Source organism: Beta vulgaris, chromosome 9, assembly GCF_026745355.1.
Source record: "Beta vulgaris subsp. vulgaris cultivar EL10 chromosome 9, EL10.2, whole genome shotgun sequence".
Taxonomy (NCBI): domain Eukaryota; kingdom Viridiplantae; phylum Streptophyta; class Magnoliopsida; order Caryophyllales; family Amaranthaceae; genus Beta; species Beta vulgaris.
The window spans coordinates 14454381-14475873 of record NC_079210.1 but is presented as its reverse complement, the minus strand read 5'-3'; the positions used below and the strand labels follow the sequence as shown (position 1 = coordinate 14475873).

The following is a 21493-nucleotide window of genomic DNA, read 5'->3' as shown; positions in this document are numbered from 1 at the left end:
AAGATTACTTTTTACAAGCTCAAAATTAATTTGCAAAAACAAATTATATGAACTGGGTACCCGATCGCGGAACCGGTCCCAACGGTTCTGGACTGGGTCCTAAAATCTGGGAACCGGTTCAACTCGTTCCGATTCTTGTTCCAGATTTTGAAACCAGATCGATCCGGGTCCGGTTTTCTCAAAATATATCGGGTTCCCGATCCCGCTCACCCTTAGTTAGAAGAGGAGGAAGTAAAAAATCAATAGCAGCTATTTGGAAATAGCTAGGGCATTTTTGTCCTTTCACATTTTTTATTTTCAAAAGCAAAAAAAAAAACTAAACTCAAGCCAATCAAAGGACAACAAGTGTATAATAATAGAAAAAAAATCTCTCCTTTTTCTCTCTCGTGGCTTTCTCCCTTCCGAACCAAAAACAATAAAAACTACGGAGTACAAAAATGGGCTACCAATCCTACCATGGATGAAATACTCCATAGTAAGCCCCCAGTTTCCCCTTTACTTTATACTTTTTTTGTCTATTACTTTTATTGAATAATTGAGAGTTCCCCTATTGTGGGATTCAGGTTTAGTTTCCCTTTGGTGAGAATTAGTTTTTTCGTTTCTCTTTTGTGGGAATTTGGGTTTGTTTCCCTTTTTTGGGAATTAGAGTTTGTTTTCTTTTTGTTGTCGTCGAAAGATCTACTTTGTTGATGACAATTTTGTGTGGCGTTGAATCAGACATCAAATCATTTGGTAAAATTTTTTGAATCAAATATTGTTCAAATCAAGAACTATCAGAGATCACAAGGCCCCCTATTGTTCAAATCAAGAATCAAATATTGTTCAAATCATTTGGGAATTAGAAGGCTGTAGAAGACAAAGATTCATGAGACGAAGATATTTTTCAATGTCAGATCTTGCAAGCTAATATAGTTCTATTGAATTAAGATTATTATAAGGTTCAATTTTCATTGTATTTGTTGTTTCTGATCTCTGTTGTAGATGTCATATGGCTTGTTATTAATGAAATAATTTATTTGCCTCAAAAAAGGACAACAAGTGGGGCAGCTACAAAAGGACATAAGTGGGAACATATGTTGGGAAAAATGTGAAAAATAATTTGACAACTATACTTTTAATTTTGGCAACTACAGAATACATTTTGGAGTGTATCAGCGCCACGTTTTTTTTTTTGGAGTTTTTTTAAACAAAAATAAGATACAATTTTTTAAAAAAATCGGTTTATACATTCATACTTATCAAATTTTTATTATTCAAACACAACCCTTTTTATAAATTAAACTTAAGGATTTTTCCCCATATACCCCTGAATTTTAGGCTAATAACCCATATAGGCTCGTGTTTTTAGAAACAGCTCATATACCCCTCACTTCAGAGAAAATAACCCAAATGCCCTTACTATGGATGGAAAACCTAACACCGTTACTATTTCATCTAATTAACCCCTAATCTAACACATTAAACCCTAAGTCATTCTCTTTCCTCCTAATACCTCCTTAATTATCCCAAATAAAACATCATCTTCAAGAATTCAACCTTATCTTCATCTAAAACTTCAATTCCACTGAAATTCCTTCTCTCTCATCCCTTGTAATTTCTTGTAAATTCAGTTAAAACTTCAAAATAAAAAACCCAGAAAAAATGAAGATTGAAAGGAGAAACATACTAGTAGAGATTGCATTTGAGGCAACCATTACAATTAGAATAAGAGTGAGGAAGGGTAAAACTGGGAAAGAATTCAGAAAAAGGATGAGCAGTCGAGGAGGTGACACGCAATAATCAACTTCTCTGTATGCATTCATCAGAACTTCTGCTATCACACTAATCAGAATGATGCACAGATACAGAAGAAAAAGGAAACATCAAATTTAAAGGAGATTGTAGTATGTAATGCACTGTGAGTGAATATAAAGCAATGGAAGGTTGCAATTTTATCAAAACCATCTTGTAACACAAATTATCATGGAAGTTGCAAGCTTATAATTGATAGCTCTAAAGTCTGAAATTCAACAAATTTCACAATTATTTTTTAAAAATTAATTTTCCCCAATTAAATTTCACAATTATGTCCTTGAATTTGATAACAAAAGCCAAATTCAACTGTGAATTTTATGATTCTTGAATTAGAAGAAGTCGTGATTTTGACGAAGAATACACGAAGCCTAAAAATTTGTGTGTTCGAATTCGTGGTTTTTGATTTTGTGTTAGAATTTGTGGGTTTTGAATTTGTGTGGCTTTAGCTGCTTCAATTTTAGGGAAATTTTAGTGATTTGGTCACAGGAGGGAAGAAATATTGGGGTTCTTAGTATGTTAATTGTGATGGGGGAGATTGGGAGAGGGATTTTTTGGGTTTTTTTTGGTGTTAATATTGGTTGAGTTTGAGATTGCAATGGAGGCTGTGGTGGAGGTAGGAAGGAGGAAGGAGAGAGAAGGATGAGTTTGAGATTGCAGTGGTGGTGGACTGGTGGTGGTGGAGTAGAGTTGTTCATGGGAGGGACAGCCCGCCAAGCCCGCCCGGCCCGGCCCGGCCTGCTAAAAAAGCGGGCGGCTTGGACAACCATTTTCAAAAAAATCAAAATTTTTGGCGGGCTAAGCCCGGCCCGTTATTATAAACGGGCGGGGATGGACAAGAAAATTTTTATCCGGGCCGGCCCGCCCGACCCATTTATATTAAAATTTTATATAATTATTTTTATTTATTTTTGTAAAGTGAAAACTATTGAAACTACCTAATCCCATTATTTAGCTTGTTAGTTACTAATTACTATGAAGGATAACTAGAGGTATAATTTTATAAACTTGAAAAAGTATATAAGTAACTATTACTTATTTACTTGTTTATAGTCCCTACGAGTATATAAGGAACTAATACCAATGTATGATGGAGTACAAATGTACAATATAATGTGTGGACTTGCTATTGTCAATTTGTCATAGTTTAGCAAGTTATTTTGTGCTATTTTTATCAAATAATTGTAACCGGTAATGACAAAAATATATTCAATATATTTTATTGGTTAAATTAGAAAACTTTACTAATTATGTTTTATCACGAAAATTAGGCCCGTTAGCCCGCGGACTAGCCCGGCCCGTAATTTAAGGCGGGTAAGGGTTGGATGTCAAGCCCGTAATAACGGGCTTGGACATGCATTCCTAGGCCTGCGGGAATATTTTTAAAGTCTTGGCCCGGCCCGAGCCCGGCCCAAGCCCGCTTTTGATCACCTCTATGGTGGAGGTAAGAAGGAAGGAGAGAGAAGGATGAAGGTAGAAGATTATTGGAGGAAAGAGAAGAGATTATGAGTTAAAGAAGGAATTATGAGATAAATCCTAACGGTGTTACGGATTTAACGGTTTTTTTGCCTCATTAAGGGTATATAGGTTGTTTTCTCTAAAGTTAGGGGTACATGAGCTGTTTTCTCTAAAGTTAGGGGTACATGAGCTGTTTCTAAAAACACGAGGGTATATGGGTTATCAAGCTAAAACTCAGGGGTATATGAGGAAAAATCCCTTAAATTTAAACAATTCAAAATAAAAACGAAAATAATAAAAATACAAATTTAAAACGAAAATAATAAAAATATTAGACTATAGTTTCATCCTTATCCAAACTTTAATATTCAAAATTAACACTTTTAATAAACTAATAAATTAAATTTAAAAATTCAAAATAAAAACAAAAATAATAAAATAAAAAATATCATATTAGATTTCGTTCAAAATGTTAAAGACTAAAAATATATTTAAAGTCATCGGGAACTTATCCAATATTTATTATACATATATAATTCATTCATAACCAAAAATAATAAAAATATCAAAATTAGGTTGGACGTTTATCCAATTTTTTCGCAAGTATCAAGAATTATTAAAATCCAATATCAATCATACACAAATTTTTGATGTCAAAATGAATAATGAAGATTATAATTTTATTATCTACCCGTGCATTTGCATGCAATGGCGGAGGTAGAAAGTGTTAGATGAGGGGGCTACAATCAACAAATGTAAATCCCAATTGCAATGAAAAAGTTTTGAACCCCGGTTACAAAGTCTAATCCCCTGTATTGCTATAAAAACCAACTCAACCAAGTACTTTTATGCATACTTTCTACCATTATATACTACATATCCATGAATAACATACACCTTGTGGGGCCGGCTACCCCCTCCAGCCACCCCTGTCTCCACCACTGTTTGCACGGGATCAAACTAGTGATATATAATACTTCGCACAGGTTTAATACTAGTTGTTTACTAAAAGCAAAGATTACAATCACACACTTTCTCTAATCACATACTACGTAGTTGTTTACCAACAACATACATGTTGACCAGAAAATTGCATAAACACAAATCCTTCAACTAAATAAACAACAAATCAAACAAAATTCAAGGTGGATCATGTGTACTAGTTAATGTTTATTCGATCTTTCTAAGCATATGACCCAATACTCACATTTAACAATAAGGTCCAAACCTCGGTCAATATAAATCCTACAAAAAGTTAACAGAATCGAACTAATAAACTGAAACAAAAAGGAAAAATCTGCATAGCAAATTCAATCAATCTAATTTAATCATTGTCTTTAACCTGTTGATTCTTTGTAATCTTACACCTTGATTAAGTATGTAAACGAATTAAATTAAAATGAAGAATTCCAATAGAAAATCGAATCCCCAAATTTAAAAACGGAATCAAACTAAAAACGAATAATCAAGATTGAAAATTTGAGCTAGCTAGTTCAAACCGTTGTTTTGCAAAATCGAAATTTTTTCAAATGTGCAAAAACTAAAACAAACAAATTAAATGAAAATCAAACTATGGAAGAAGAAGAATTCAAACTTCAAATCAAACTAAAACGGAATGAAATTAAAAGATCAAATTAAATTAAAAAACAAAATATCAAGCTCATCTCCCTTTTGGCGTTTGATCTCTGAGCCCATGTTCATCTTCATCTTTACTCGTTTCTTCATGTTCTTTCGACCTCATCTCCAAACGAAACAACCAAAAAAAAGGAGAAGGGTAGCAATGCGCATGTGAAAAATGGAACAAAAAGAAAAAGGAAGAAGGGCGGCAAGTATACAAAGCAACCATGGGAGCTTTGGGCTTCCAAGAGGTGCAAAGCAACAAGTGGGAGGAGGAGAGGTGAGTGGGATGCTAGGTATGAAGCAAAACACGCATACACTCATGAATAAGGCTGATGAGTGTGGGATTTGGGGGGTTGAGTTGGGTTGGCTTTTGGGGGTTGATGTGAGTAGGCTCTTGCCTTGTGGGCTTAGGTGAGGTCACTTATGCTATTCATCGTTTTCAATACTGTTGAGGTGATTTTGCACTTCACCAACAAGTCAACCGCGCAATATTGTTCTTAGTTCAGTAGGGGGCTAACCCTCTGGTTACTGATTATATAGATAACCTCGCTAACGTAAAAATGGCTCCTAAGCAATCAGAGTTAATCAAGAAGATGGAACATAAGGAAAATAACTTGTTGTGGAATATCTCTAAAGCGTAAAACAAATAGAAATGAAAGAGAAACAAACACCTTCCATTAAAAAAGGGATAAGTATCAGACTACCATTGTATTACAAGGAAAGATGATTACGTCCATGTTCACACATTTGGGATGAAAAACGAACAGCCTAGTGATCCATAATTGGATTAACTACGCTACGCTAGACTAATATAGGCTACGCTAAACTAAACTAACTTGGCTACTAAGCCAAGTGTGGCTAAAGGAACTAAATGCGAAGAAAAGAGATGTGTTGTTGTACTGTTGTTGTTGTTTCCACTATGCCGCTGCATCTATTTATAGGCCTCCAAAGGTGAGATCGTGGGTGGAAGTTACACCTCACGGTTTCTTGCTGCTTCTTTCATATTTCAAATATTCGTAAATTCCCCCCATGTCCTGTTGGCTCTTGATTCTTCGTGGGCCTACTTTTGGGGTATCTCCTGATGGGCCATCCTTACTATAATTCCCTTCTAACGCTATCGTTGTGTCGCTAGATTGAAGCTATACCAAGAACGCCATGTATCGCCTGTTTACTCCTTCTACCTTATTCATTACTAGTTGATTACCCTTGGTCAAACTTCTTAATTAAGTCAACGAAGTCAAACTATATATTTTTGATCCGTAACAAATTGCCCCCTTAATTTGCAAGGGCGATATCACTTGAGTCCTTGCGAATTAACATTCTTCAACGCCAGAAACTCAAGCTTGTTCATTTTCATGCTTTTGATATAAGAGTGACTTTATATCCATATGAATATAATTTTGTAGCCATCTTATGTTTGCAAAAGAAATGAAAAATGACTTAAAATGGGATAATGTTCAATTAAACTAACACGGTTTCCGAGAATTACATTTACCTTTAATTTGGAAAATTACTCGGGAACCAAAGTCATAAATTGACCCACTATCCCACGAAAGTCATCATTATTGAGCAGTCATTTAGTGGTGACGCTAGCATCGATATTGAGATGTCTTTTCATTTAACATTGTTCATCAATTAATGATTTTGTACTTATATTATGCAAAAAATAAAGAGAAATGCGCCGTATTTACTTTAAGCAAAATATTTTCATTAATTAATAAGAATTCAGAAATACACTTGTAACATTGCTAAGCAATGTTTTTCGACAAGAATGTAGAATAATTCTGAATTTTAACTAAATTAGACGATATGAAGTGCATTTTGGTCGTTTGCCACTTCAAGACTACTTAGAAGAAAGCCTAATTATATACAATATATAATTATTTCATGGCTAAGTCAGGGCAGAATGACCATGGGAACGCTTGGCAGTTGAGACACAATTTGTCTAAGGTCACAACGCTCCAAGTATCCTTCGAAGTAGTCGGGCGCTGTTAATCTCCAATGCACGTACTGCCTATGCTGGATGTATTCGTCCCATAATTGGCAGCAACACTTGTACTGGACCGTCTGAATAGACCCCTCGAGTCCTAGAGCCAAGTATACTTCATAAAATTCCGCCCTTACTTTCACCAGGTGATGAAAGAAAGCAACCCTCTCACTTGACACGACTCTAGCACCAACAACGAATGCCTTGCACACCAGAGACAAATCTTGCAAAGCATAGCTGTTGTTTTCCATATACGGAAATAAATGGGCTTTAAGAAAGTCCAAATTATGATAGGTCCCCAGAACACTCCTCCTACTCTCCCCTTCTTTCTCTTCTCGAATCGGTGGATTTTCGCCCCAACGCCGAGCAGGACCTTGAACGAATGCCTCCCTTTTCGAGTTAAGAAACTCAAACGTTCTATCAAAAGCTAACTGATGATTCTCGCACTCGTCCGGATATGCAAGGGTGCCATACTCTTGTAGCACTCTACTTTAGAGAGTCCAAGCATTATGATTGAGAGGTTCATAAAACTCTCACACTCCTTCTATTCCTGGGTTAGATATGTTGAACACCGACACTTCTCTATATGGGCTGATGAACAACATGGTTTTCTAAGGAATTTTGAAAAGAAAGAAGGGAATTGAGGAAAACTGAATAATGCGGAAACATTTTATAGAGAAAAAGTGGAATATGAAAGGTTAAACGACGTGTCACTAGCGGTTATTCCTAAACCGTCCATGTCGCTTGGTAATAAATTGCGAAGCTTCCTTAATAAACTTCCGGTTTATGAAAATATTTTGAATATTATTTTCAAAAACCCAATGTCATTAATTACCATAATTTGATGGGACATTTCTTGGTGAAGAAATGTTTAGTTCCCATTACTTTGATCATGATCATGGAAATATTTATAAATTGACCCTTAAATCTCAAGAATATATTTCGACATTATATTACTTGTTAAGAGCCAATATTCCAAGATACAAAATTATCACCAAAGATGTATAAGCTAAATAGCAATGAAGATCATCACTTTTGGATTTTTAGCATCGTACATACATGTATTGCTCATCAATGTAACACCATCAAAACATTGTTCTAATCCACCATGAGCATTAACATAGGAACAAAAGAAAAGAAAGAAACAGAAAGGAGACAAAAGGAAAGGAAAACGCCCCTATTAATCATCCTTTTCTCTCATATAGTTGTCGGAGTCAGCATCATCGGACAAGTCCCCTTCCAAAGCACATTGCTCCCTGGCAATCTGTCTCTCACACTTCCCTTTCTTAACCGGTTTTCTTGATATACGCATCTGGCGACGTCGCTTCTTACTTACAAATCCTTCATCGGAGTCCTCCTCTGGATCACCTTGATCATTGTTTGGTTCCACCTCAAGCTCTTGCTCTATTTCTCCAAGGAATTTCTTCTCGTCTGCACGGTGTTCCTCTTCTGTGTAAGGATGACCAATAACTTCACGTGGATGAGAAATCGCTGGAACTCATCATCTCTTAGTGCCTTTCTTTTCCTTTCTCTAAGTTCAAAGGGAAAATAAGCGAGATCCCTCTCAACTCTTGACCACACTAGACCTTTGAACCCTTGAGACTTGGCTTTACTAATCACTTTGAAACGAAAGTCCATCGTCGGCTTAGAGGATTAATTCAACAAGAATTAACAAAGAAAGAGGGTTTGAAAAAGATTTTATCACAATGGACAAAATGATCAAGAAGTAACTCCTCTTTAGTCGTCAATGAGAGTAAGTCCTTCAGCTGCCTTAAGCGTTTTTTATAGTGGAAAGTGCCTGCATTTAATAAGGCTCGCTAACCTTCTACTCCCAAAATTTTGATTATTTATCGAGGGTAAAAGCGTCTTTTCTAAATGTCATTCCATTGGTCAACCATCTTGGTCGAAACGACACGCATTAGTATTAAAACGCCATCCTATGCCCTAAATCCTTTCCATTCAAATAGTATTTTCTTCTCAAACTCGCTATTCTCAATTTTGCACCCAAATTTGCCAAATTTCCCGCCTATCTGAAAATGGAATTCTCACCGGAAGCACTTAATTGGTGTAAAAATTCTGATCTCCCAATTGATCATGTCTTCATGTGCCAATTTATTGAGCAGCACAAAGATTAGTTTTGTCCCGACCTGTATTGGCAGATAGAAACTCCCAAAAAGAAGGGTGTCGCTTCCGTTGGTCCTGCATTTTCATTTCGTTTTGAAACTGAGGAAGACAGGAAGAAATTCGTGTGGGAAACGGTTCCGACACTCTCTAAATATTTCTTTGGCAAAGATGGTCTTCGAGCGGCAGTGAATTATGACATTGCTTACGTTCAACAAGGAAAAGGGAATGGTAGAGGCACACAAACCCATCAATGGATCTTGAGTCAGAACCCGATTAAAGGTTGGGTTCAGGACATGCAAGCCCACGATTGGTTCAAGCGCCTCAAGGAATTTCACTCAACATGGCAAACGAAAAGGGTCTTAAGTTTCCTAAAGCTTGCCACCTTTAGCAAAATCTCCTTCAATGGGTCACTCACTTGTATGCACTGAAGTCATTATGGGATCCTGTCCTTAACTGCTTTATCCTACGCCAGAGACTTATGACAGTTACCTTGGCGGACATTGCTTTCCTCACTGGGATGTCGCCGTATAACGATGAAGGGCAGGAACTAAGAGCATTCACTGTGGTCAAAGGCGCCGAGGACTTGTACACCAAATGTCACACGCTCCTAAAAAAAAGTAATGGTCAACCGGAGTAAGATTGGCTTTAACGCGCTTATCACGTACTTTGCCAACTCTTCAGAAAAAGTAACCGAGGAGGAGGAGGTACTTTATATTCTCTTCGCCCTTACTCGTTTTATGATGTGTAAATCTGGTAGTATTTCAGCCCTCTTTCTGCCCTTAGCCGTAAATATTTCCTTCAATTCATCATTTATGGTGTTAGGCTCCATCATGTTAGGACAACTTTATCGTTGCCAATATAGATGTAGGCAAACAATCATAGACGGGGATGACCTTAACCGAATAGGAGGTCCACTCTAGCTCCTGACTTGTTGGGGAAGTTTATATACTGACCTTGGATTCGCACTAACCCAGAATGAAATCATCGCTTAACTTCAACAAGACATCAAAACCAAAATAGCAAACACACCCCGGGTAACCAGTTACCTTTCATTTGCAGAGATGTATTTCTCTTGCTATGATCATCAAAAGGTGGTGAACCCCTCTTTGACCATAAAATGTCTTATGCAACTAGACCCCCTACCTGGTGTCTGGCACCCTTTACGTGACAAGGACAGAGTCAATTCATTTGGTTTAGGCGTGTATGATGTTACCCCAGACTGGCTACAACAGATTGGTTTAAAGAACTCCTTCACTCAAGACTCGAAATTCTGGTGTTCAGTCCTGACTGCCAGGGACATACCTGCTGCTGAGCCCGAGCGTTTTGGTTTTGAACTGTACAATCCCCAACTTGTCGCCAGACAATTCGGCCTATGTCAGTCTCTAGCCATCCCAATACTAACCATAGGGAATCACAACTGGGAAGCTAGATTCCTGTTTGAGGAAGAAGACGTATGGCAGAGCCCAACCGTTCAGTTTAAGACAAGCACCTTGCCTTCTTTCAGTGCTTGCAAGTTGGTCACTGAAAGCTACAACTTATGGTGGTACAATGAAGGATTATGGAGCAACACGACAAACAAAGTCATCAATAACTTCACCTTCAGTGTGACATCATTCGAAGATATGTCATTGTAATACCCCGTATTTTCAATGGAAAAAGGGTATTTTGGTAATTTTACTTAAATTTTATTATTTTGGAGCCAAAAATATTTGAATTTTGGTGGCAAAAGCTATTTTCAAAATAAAAGGCGTATTTTATAAAAATAATTTTCTTAAATTGGAAGTTGTAATTTATTATTTGAAAAAAAAATGAATTTGAGTCGTGTGACCCTTCCACACGGCCAACATGGCCACAAACCGAGGCCCAACCATATTTTCATGATCCATCTTTTAATCCTCCTAAATTTCATTTGCTTGCCTTACAAGTAAAACCACTATTCACCTTTCCTTACACAATATTCTTATGTCCTAAAATCCAACCCAACCGCACTCTATAAATACCCCTTCAATTCATTTGATGAGCCTCACAATTTTTCCTCTCTTTTCTTTTCTCCCTCTTTCTCCCTCTTGCTCGGCTTCTCTTTGGCCGAACCACCAAACCGAGTGGCTGCAACCACACGGCCACCACCACTCGGCCTCCCTCCCTCGCCGGCGCACCACCATCACCACCACTCGGCTTTCTTCTTCCTTCCTTGGCTCGGTTTTTCTCTCTCTTTTCTCTTGTTTTAATTAATTTCCTACAATTATAAATTATTAATCACATGTTTTGTGCTTGTAATAAATCTGAAAAAATTATGTTTTAATAATGTTTTGAGTTTAAATAATCAATCACATAAGTTTTAACATTGTTTTAATTAATTCTTTTGAGTTTTGAATATTTTATCGCAAGAGTTTAATAAATTATAAAAATAAGAATTTTATTCATAAAGATGAGTTTTTGATATTAAAAAAGGGGTCATGCACATATAGAAGAGTCTTATTGTGATTTTGTGAAGTTTTAGGGTTTATGTATTGATTAGAATAATATTATATTGTAGGAGGAATTTGCTTGTAAGAACAAGTGAATATTTTGTGTGGAAGTTGGGATTAAGCGAATCAAGGTACGTTTATGTGTTAAAATAATGTTTTAATATGTTTTAATGTTTTATGAATGGTTTTGTATGAAAGCATGATTTAATTATATGATTGAATATTTTGTATGCAAAGAATTGAATTGTTTATAAAAAGGGTTTTTCTTTTGAAATTAATGATTTGATGATTTATTATTGAATTTGAAAATAATGTTTTATTAAAAGAGGATTTTCGAAAATTATGAATATGGTTTTATTGAAAATTATATTTTATTGATGGATTATCTTTTATGGAAAATATATTTTAAAAAAATATTGGATGGAGCTTTTACGCTCAATATTATTATTATCAATTATTATATTATATGAGGTCCCACTATGTGGACTTGGATGATAGGACTATGATCTTTGGAAGATCTAGTCTTTTCCTCAAGTATAGACTACGGAAGGGAGTTACTAGCTTGAGGGGTGTGCACACTTAGGAGGTGAATATTGGATTTTTGGAAGGATTGATCATTTGGTAATGAATATTTTGGAAGTATATATATATATTATTATATTTTATTCCTATATTTTGTATGACTTGGATTTTTGGAGAATATGGTATGGAAAATTGGTTTTTGGAATATTCTATTTTTGGAAACATTTTATATCGGAAAATATTTTATTTATGGAAAGTTTCCTAATTGGTGAGATATGGAATATTTAATATTATGGAAAGTATTTTTCTATGACATATAAATCGTACTTGGCATATTTTGCTAACCCGTGCTTTATTGTTTTGGTGTTTCACCCTATTTACCTTATGGTAAATAGATGTGAAAATATATGCAGGATTATGGATTCAGCACGTGCATTGGGGAACAAGGGAGATTCCACCTAGATCTAGGGTTTTGAATAAGAATATTAGATTATTTTGTATTTTGGAAACAATTGAATATTTTGATTATTATTAATAAAGAAAAAGATTTCCGCTGCAATATTTTGGTAAATGTTTTGGAAAGCCTTACGTATTTTACGTGGCGGTAGTACGCTCAAGTCATCTCTACGATATTTTGTATGTATATACGTAGAGGGAGATTTGGAGTATTACAAAGTGGTATCAGTTTAGGGCTCGTTCGACATTGCTGTGGTTTTCTGTTTTTTGGTTTTTTGTTTTTAAAAGTCATGTGAAATACAACATATAAAAGATAAAAAATAACTTAGACTTATTGGAAACATGATAATTTTGAAAACTGACAACAAAAAAGTGTAAACCACGTTTTCTGGTTTCCTGTTTTTGGTTTTTTGTTTTCAAAAAAATCTGTAAACTGAAAATAAAAAACGATAACGAATGGCCCCTAAGGTAATAAAAACGATCTTGAAAATAATAAAATCAGTGGGTAGACATAAGATGGGCATACAGAATAGAGTTTCGCATTTTTGGAAAGAAAATATTATTTTCAATAAAAGTCTATTTTCTTATTTGAGGAAAGATGACTAACATCGAAGATTGAATATATTGAGAACTATCTAGGCATGGACGGGTATTTAAGTCGGCCATTTGTGCTACACCCCTCCTACCTGAGATCTCGATGATTTGATCTTCACTAGTTACAATCTAGTACTCACTTACAAAATATTTATACAAAAAGGAAAATTTTTGAAAAATGGAATTTCGGTTTTCGAAAATCTTATGTGCATTAGTTACTAAGCATTTTGGGCTTTAAGGCCCGGATATTTGTTAAGTCTGATATATACTATTGGAATGGTAGCCCACGTGGCAATATTGGATGGAATTAAATTGTATGATGGATTGTTTTGTTTAATAAGTGCATATATTTGTTCAAATGTATGAATTCGTACGTGCCAATCATTGTGTGGAAATGTTAGTGAAGACTCCTCATGAACCTGTGGAACATTTTATGGAAAATATGCTTATGTTAGCTAAGATGTGGGTGAATCGTTATTGCCCAATGTTTGAAAATGAACCATGTATTATTTTGCTTTGTGTGGCCCATTTGCCAGAAGCCGTTAAGTATGACCCATTGGTTTCTAAATACCGCACTATTTTTCGTAGTGATAATACCTACAACCGTGAGGAACATTACCATGAGGGAGTACATTTGGGAACCTTAGACAGCTTTAAGAATGACCTCCATTACCTTGAACTTTGGGCAAGTCAAAGGAGAGAGATTAATGTATTGAAATTCGCATGAAAGAAAGGAACGAGGAATCCAAGTCAGAAGGCTCAACCATGTCCACCGAAGGAACTAAGTCGCCAGAATATCATGTTTCTTCTCCTAAAAGCCAAAACCCTTACTATTCTTATTCACCACCTCCTATGAGTGAAGAAGAATTTAACCTTTATTGCCAAAAACTCGAGGATGACATCGACTACGATACTTATGACCCCGAAAAAGAAGAATTCGAAGACTAGAGTTATATGGTTCAAGTTTATTTTATCTAAGGAAATGTGTTAGAATGCAATATGATGTAATAAATGTCAACTTGTTGAAAATAGTTATGATTTCATGTAGTAGCTAAAGTTTTGTTATGAGAATCCGTATAAGAATCAATTTTTATGAATAAAAGTGATATTTCTTTTACATTTGTGCAATTGGTGAAAGTCTTGTAATTTCCTTATTTAGTTCAAGTACTTTTATATTATTCAGGTATGGCTTCAGAATTAGGCCCAAAGTTGACTAAGGATCCAGTCAAAATCGCTCTTAGAATGTTGACTAATTCCTTGAATAAGGCAATCAACCCCAAGCCTAGTGAAGTGGAAAACTTTTGTGAAGTCTTTAAGAGGTTAGCCGCAGCTAAGCCAACCAACTACCTAGGTAAAGAGGACCTAGCTAGCCTTGAGAATTGGCTTAGGGAATTCGACAAGCTTTTCGATGCTATAGGTTGTCCCGCAAACCTTAAGATAAGCAATGCCGCATACTATTTAAGGGAGGAAGCAGACTTATGGTGGATCCAAAAGGAGGATGAGTTGTTGAGTAACCCCGCTTTTGGGTGGACCGAATTCAAGGAAGCTTTGAGAGTTAAGTTTTACCCAGCCTATTTGAGGAAGCAAAAGTGTATGGAGTTTACCAACCTTAGGATGGGGAATTTGTCAGTTGCAGAGTACTATGCAAAGTTTCTTGAGCTAATGAGGTTCGCACCCGAGGTAGTACCCACCGAAGCCTTAAAGGCACAGAGATTTAAGCAAGGGTTAACCTTAAGCCTTCAAGGGAAATTAGGAGGAGCTAACTTTGGGACTTTGGACGAAGTTTATGGAAGAGCGGCACATATATATGAGATTAAGGGTAGAGAGCTAGGAAATTCGGGGGATAAGAATAGAAGCTTCGGACCTTTTCAGGGAGGAGACAATAAGCCAAGGCTAATAGGAAATTTCAATGACAGAAGAGACAATACGGGTGACTTTGGAAAGGGAAATGGGTTTCAACCAAATAATGCTAGGGGAAATGGGAATCAAAAGGGCGGAGACAATAAAACTTGGAATTTCTTTTGTAAGAGATGTGATGGGAATCACCCAGGGAAGGATTGTGAAGGGAATCTAGTGTCATGCCGGTGTTGTCACAAATTAGGGCACCGTGAGTTCGAGTGTTACAAGAAGAAGGATGACATTAGTGCAGGGAAAGTGAAAGAACCTAGTAACCCAACCAAGACCCTCAGCACCAGTGGATTGACTCCTAAGTTCGGATCTAGTTGCAGTGTGAATAATAATCCCAAAGGTCGTGTGTTCGTAATGAACAGCCGTGAAGCTGAAGCTTCTAAAGATGTGGTAATTGGCACTTTCCTTATATGTTCTCATTCTGTGACAGTCTTGTTTGATTCAGGCGCGTCTCACTCATTTATTTCAAGTAAAGTGGTCGAAAGTCTTAAATTAGAAAGTCCAGAGTCAGTTTCTCTAGATGTCTCTATTCCGTCAGGGGAAGTGAGAAAAGGTTCTAAGGTGTTTAAAGGTGTACCTCTTACCATTTTGGGGATAGAATTTTCCTCAGATTTGATAGAGTTTGACTTAAAGGACTTAGACGTTATTTTGGGAATGGATTGGTTAGGAAAGTACAAGGCTCAGATAGATTGTTCAGCGCAGAAAGTGACCTTGTATGGTCCGACGGAAGTAAGGGTGACCTATAGGAGAGAGGGCAAAAGCTCGGGAATTCGGATTGTTTCCGCATTGCAACTCCAAAAGTGCCTTAAGAAAGGCGATCCATTGTACATGTGTAGTGTTCGAGAGTTAAGGGATGAGAGAGACGAGGGTAACACATGTATCCCCGTTGTAGAGGAATTTCCAGATGTGTTTCCGGAGGAAATACCCGGAATGCCACCAGTAAGGGACATAAAATTTACGATTGACCTAGTATCCGGAACCGAACCAATTTCAAAAGTCCCATATAGGATGGCCCCAGCAGAGATGAAGGAGTTGAAAACTCAGTTGGATGAATTGTTGGAAAAAGGATACATAAGACCTAGTTCGTCACCATGGGGAGCACCAGTGCTATTTGTCAAGAAGAAATACGGTACTTTGAGGTTGTGTATAGATTATCGAGCGTTAAACAACATGACGATCAAGAATAAGTACCCGCTACCCAGAATCGATGACCTATTCGACCAACTTAAGGGAGCCGAAGTATTTTCGAAGATTGATTTGAGGTCAGGATATCACCAGTTGAGGATTGCAGACCAAGACATACCCAAGAGTGCCTTTAGGACACGTTATGGACATTATGAGTTCACCGTTATGCCGTTTGGGTTGACTAATGCCCCAGCTGTATTTATGGACTTCATGCACAGAATCTTTAAGCCTTATCTAGATAAGTTTGTAGTCGTGTCTATTGATGATATTTTGATATACTCGAGGAATAAGGAAGATCATGAGGATCATTTGAGGAAAGTTTTGACATTATTAAGAGAGCACAGGTTGTATGCTAAGTTGTCAAAATGTGAGTTTTGGTTAGAGAAAGTTTCCTTTTTAGGACATGTGATAACCAAAGAAGGAGTTTCAGTAGATCCAACTAATATTAAGGCCGTGAGTGAGTGGTCGACACCCAATGGAGTAACAGAAGTGAGAAGTTTCTTGGGATTAGCAGGATATTACCGGAGATTTGTGAAAGATTTTTCGAGGATTTCTAGGCCAATGACGAATTTGATGAAAAAGGAGTGCAAGTTCACATGGACCTAGGAGTGCGAGGAGGCTTTCGAAACCTTGAAAGAAAGGTTAATGACGGCACCCGTACTAGCCTTGCCCGATGAGAACGAGCAGTATGAAGTCTGTAGTGATGCATTAAAATTTGGGCTTGGATGTGTTTTAATGCAGATGCGAAGAGTTATAGCTTACGCCTCGAGACAGTTGAAACCACATGAAGTTAACTACCCAACCCATGACCTAGAACTAGCAGCCATAGTGTTTGCATTAAAGATTTGGAGACATTACTTGTATGGGGTAACCTGTAAGATTTACACCGACCATAAGAGCTTGAAGTACCTATTTACCCAACCAGAGTTGAACTTGAGACAAAGGAGATGGTTAGAGTTGATCAACGATTATGATCTAGATGTTCAGTACCATGAGGGGAAAGCAAATGTTGTAGCGGATGCCTTGAGTAGGAAGACTAGCCATTCGATGAGTATGATTGTTTTACCAGACCAGTTGTGTAGATAATTTCAGAAGCTAGACATAGAGGTAGTAGGACCAGGTGGAGTAGCAAGTGTGTTGAATGCCTTGATAGTGAGACCTATGATTTATGATGAGATCAGAGAAAGTCAACTTGAGGATGAAAAACGTAAGAGTATCAAGAAGAAAATTGATGAGGGTCAAACCTTAGATTTTACCATAAGTGATGAAGGTAGTATTCGGTTTAAAGGGAGATGGTGCGTACCCTAACACCGGGAGGACATTAAGAAGAGATTAATGGAAGAAGCGCACAATTCACCATATTCGATGCACCCCGGAGGAGATAAGTTGTACAAGGATATGAAGAAGGTGTTTTGGTGGCCAAATATGAAGAGAGAAGTGGCGGAGTTTGTAGCTAAGTGTTTAACATGCCAGAAGGTAAAAATTGAGCATCGTAGACCCCAAGGAAAAGTGCAGTCCTTAGAAGTTCCAAGTTGGAAGTGGGATTCGATATCCATGGACTTTGTAGGAGCCCTACCTAAGACAAAAGTAGGAAATGACACTATTTGGGTGATAGTAGATAGGTTGACTAAAACCGCAACGTTCATACCCATGAGAAGCACTTGGTCAATGGACCAGCTAGGGAGAGCATATGTGAAGTTTGTAGTAAAGTACCATGGTACCTAGGGATATAGTTTTAGATAGAGACTCGAGGTTCTTATCAAATTTTTGGAAGAGTTTACAGAAAGCCATGGGAATTGAGTTGTTTATGAGTACAGCCTTTCACCCAGCCACCGACGGACAAACAGAGAGAACTATTCAGACCTTAGAAGACATGTTGAGAGCTTGTGTGTTAGAGTATTAAGGAAGTTTGGAAGACCATTTAGACTTGATAGAATTTTCCTACAACAATAGTTATCATGCAAGTATTGGTATGGCACCGTTTGAAGCGTTATACGGAAGGAAATGTCGGAGTCCTATGTGTTAGAATGATATAAGTGAGACGGTAGTCCTAGGACCAGAGATGATTGAGGAAATGGTGAAACAAGTGAAGTTGATTCAGGAGAAACTTAGGGCAGCTCAGGATCGTCAAAAGAGTTATGCAGACTTGAAAAGAAGGGATGAGGAATATGAAGAAGGAGAAAGTGTGTTACTTAAGGTATCTCCGATGAAAGGAGTGATGAGGTTTGGGAAGAAGGGGAAGTTAATCCCCAAATACATAGGACCATATAAGATAACCCAGAGGGTTGGAAAAGTGGCATTCAGGTTAGAATTGCCCAATGAGTTAGAAAGGGTTCATAATGTGTTTCATGTAAGTCAAATTAAGAAATATGTTCCAGATGCCTCTCACGTTTTGCAACCCGAAACGATTGAGATGGACGATAACTTGACCTACGAGGAAAGACCAATCCAAATACTTGATAGCAAGGTGGGAATTATAAGGAATAAGGATGTCAAAATAGTGAAAGTATTATGGTCAAATCACAAGACCGAGGAAGCTACTTGGGAAGCAGAGGATGATATGCGAAAACGTTACTTAGAGCTTTTTGTCTAAGGTTAGTGGAGGAGTTACGGGGGCGTAACTCTTTTAAAGGGGGGTAGAATATGCGATAGAGTTTCGCGCGTTCGTCTTTTTGGTCAATTTTTGAAAATTTTGAGTCAATTAAGTGCTTGGTGTCCTTGGTGTGTGTCTAGGATGTGCATGAATCCAAAGGTCAACGTTCAAAATCGTTTTACAAATGGCTAAGTTTCGGGACGAAACTTCTTTTAAGGGCGGTAGACTGTAATACCCCGTATTTTCAAGATGTATTTTTAAAGTATTTTATACTTATTTTTAATGGAAAAAAGGTATTTTGGTAATTTTACTTAAGTTTTATAATTTTGGAGCCAAAAATATTTGAATTTTGGTGGCAAAAGCTATTTTCAAAATAAAAGCTGTATTTTATAAAATAATTTTCTTAAATTGGAAGTTGTAATTTATTATTTGAAAAAAAAATGAATTTGGGTCGTGTGACCCTTCCACACGGCCAACATGGCAACAAACCAAGGCCCAACCATATTTTCATGATCCATCTTTTAATCCTCCTAAATTTCATTTGCTTGCTTTACAAGTAAACCACTATTCACCTTTCCTTAATATTTTTATGACATCTTTCTTAGATTTTATTCTCCATTTCTTACACAATATTCTTATGTCCTAAAATCCAACCCAACCGCACTCTATAAATACCTCTTCAATTCATTTGATGAGCCTCACAATTTTTCCTCTCTTTTCTTTTCTCCCTCTTTCTCCCTCTTGCTCGGCTTCTCTTTAGCCGGACCACCAAACCGAGTGGCTGCCACCACACGGCCACCACCACTCGGCCTCCCTCCCTCGCCGGCGCACCACCATCACCACCACTCGGCTTCCTTCTTCCTTCCTTGGCTCGGTTTTTCTCTCTCTTTTCTCTTGTTTTAATTAATTTCCTACACTTATAAATTATTAATCACATGTTTTATGCTTGTAATAAATCTGAAAAATTATGTTTTAATAATGTTTTGAGTCTAAATAATCAATCACATAAGTTTTAACATTGTTTTAATTAATTCTTTTGAGTTTTGAATATTTTTTTATCGCAAGAGTTTAATAAATTATAAAAATAAGAATTTTATTCATAAAGATGAGTTTTTGATATTAAAAAAGGGGTCATGCACATATAGAAGAGTCTTATTGTGATTTTGTGAAGTTTTAGGGTTTATGTAATGATTAGAATAATATTATATTGTAGGAGGAATTTGCTTGTAAGAACAAGTGAATATTTTGTGTGCAAGTTTGGATTAAGCGAATCAAGGTACGTTTATGTGTTAAAATAATGTTTTAATATGTTTTAATGTTTTATGAATGGTTTTGTATGAAAGCATGATTTAATTATATGATTGAATATTTTGTATGCAAAGAATTGAATTGTTTATAAAAAGGGTTTTTCTTTTGAAATTAATGATTTGATGATTTATTATTGAATTTGAAAATAATGTTTTATTAAAAGAGGATTTTCGAAAATTATAAATATGGTTTTATTGAAAATTATATTTTATTGATGGATTATATTTTATGGAAAATATATTTTTAAAAAATATTGGATGGAGCTTTTACGTTCAATATTATTATTATCAATTATTATATTATATGAGGTCCCACTATGCGGACTTGGATGATGAGACTATGATCTTTGGAAGATATAGTCTTTTCCTCAAGTATAGACTACGGAAGGGAGTTACTAGCTTGAGGGGTGTGCACACTTAGGAGGTGAATATTGGATTTTTGGAAGGATTGATCATTTGGTAATGAATATTTTGGAAGTATATATATTATTATATTTTATTCCTATATTTTGTATGACTTTGATTTTTGGAGAATATGGTATGGAAAATTGGTTTTTGGAATATTCTATTTTTGGAAAGATTTTATATCGGAAAATATTTTATTTATGGAAAGTTTCCTAATTGGTGAGATATGGAATATTTAATATTATGGAAAGTATTTTTCTATGACATATATATCATACTTGGCATATTTTGCTAACCCGTGCTTTATTGTTTTGGTGTATCACCCTATTTACCTTATGCTAAATAGATGTGAAAATATATGCAGGATTATGGATTCAGCACGTGCATTGGGGAACAAGGGAGATTCCACCTAGATCTAGGGTTTTGAACAAGAATATTAGATTATTTTGTATTTTGGAAACAATTGAATATTTTGATTATTATTAATAAAGAAAAAGATTTCCGCTACAATATTTTGGTAAATGTTTTGGAAAGCCTTACATATTTTACGTGGCGGTAGTACGCTCAAGTCTATCTCTACGGTATTTTGTATGTATATACGTAGAGGGAGATTTGGCCGGGGTTCATGCAGAAGGCAAAGGACACAAGAAGAAAGTTGTTTCTTCTTTTAATAGAAAGAGTGGTGATCAAGCAGAGATTACCATCCATGAAGGAGAACTGAATGCTCTTAAATTCAATACGCAATCAATCTACATCACCGATGGCAAGCATCATCACTATATCCCTCATCTGCCAATCATCAGTCTTCAAGAAGCCTTCGAGCATCCAACCCGTGCTGGAGAAAGGAAACGTGGGAACAAGCATAGAATAATCATCACTTCTAGCCCTTCAGCTCGAACTCGGTCTGCATTAAAGTCAAGTGAACCAGACTCTGATGAAGATGACCGCCAGCCCATCTCAGGTAAAATATTACCAAGTCTGTCATTGACCAAGCTTTCTTTGTTACTAAGCTGACTCTATAGTTTACTGTCTCAGCATTTCTTGCTCAGAAAAGGAAGGATCCTGAAAAGCCCTC

The 21493-nt window shown here is 36.5% G+C and overlaps 1 protein-coding gene across 1 annotated transcript; it reads left to right on the top strand.

Annotated features, from left to right (window-relative positions):
- The first annotated feature begins 14205 nt into the window (after positions 1 to 14205).
- LOC125493759 (uncharacterized) lies at positions 14206 to 16719 on the top strand. Its single transcript, XM_048637272.1, has one exon. It carries the CDS (start codon positions 14206 to 14208, stop codon positions 16717 to 16719), a length of 2514 nt encoding a protein of 837 aa, XP_048493229.1.
- The last annotated feature ends 4774 nt before the right edge of the window (positions 16720 to 21493 follow it).

Bases quoted from the DNA above. Each gene is read 5' to 3' on its own strand.
- LOC125493759 (XM_048637272.1), top strand. From the start codon at position 14,206: ATGGCTTCAGAATTAGGCCCAAAGTTGACTAAGGATCCAGTCAAAATC.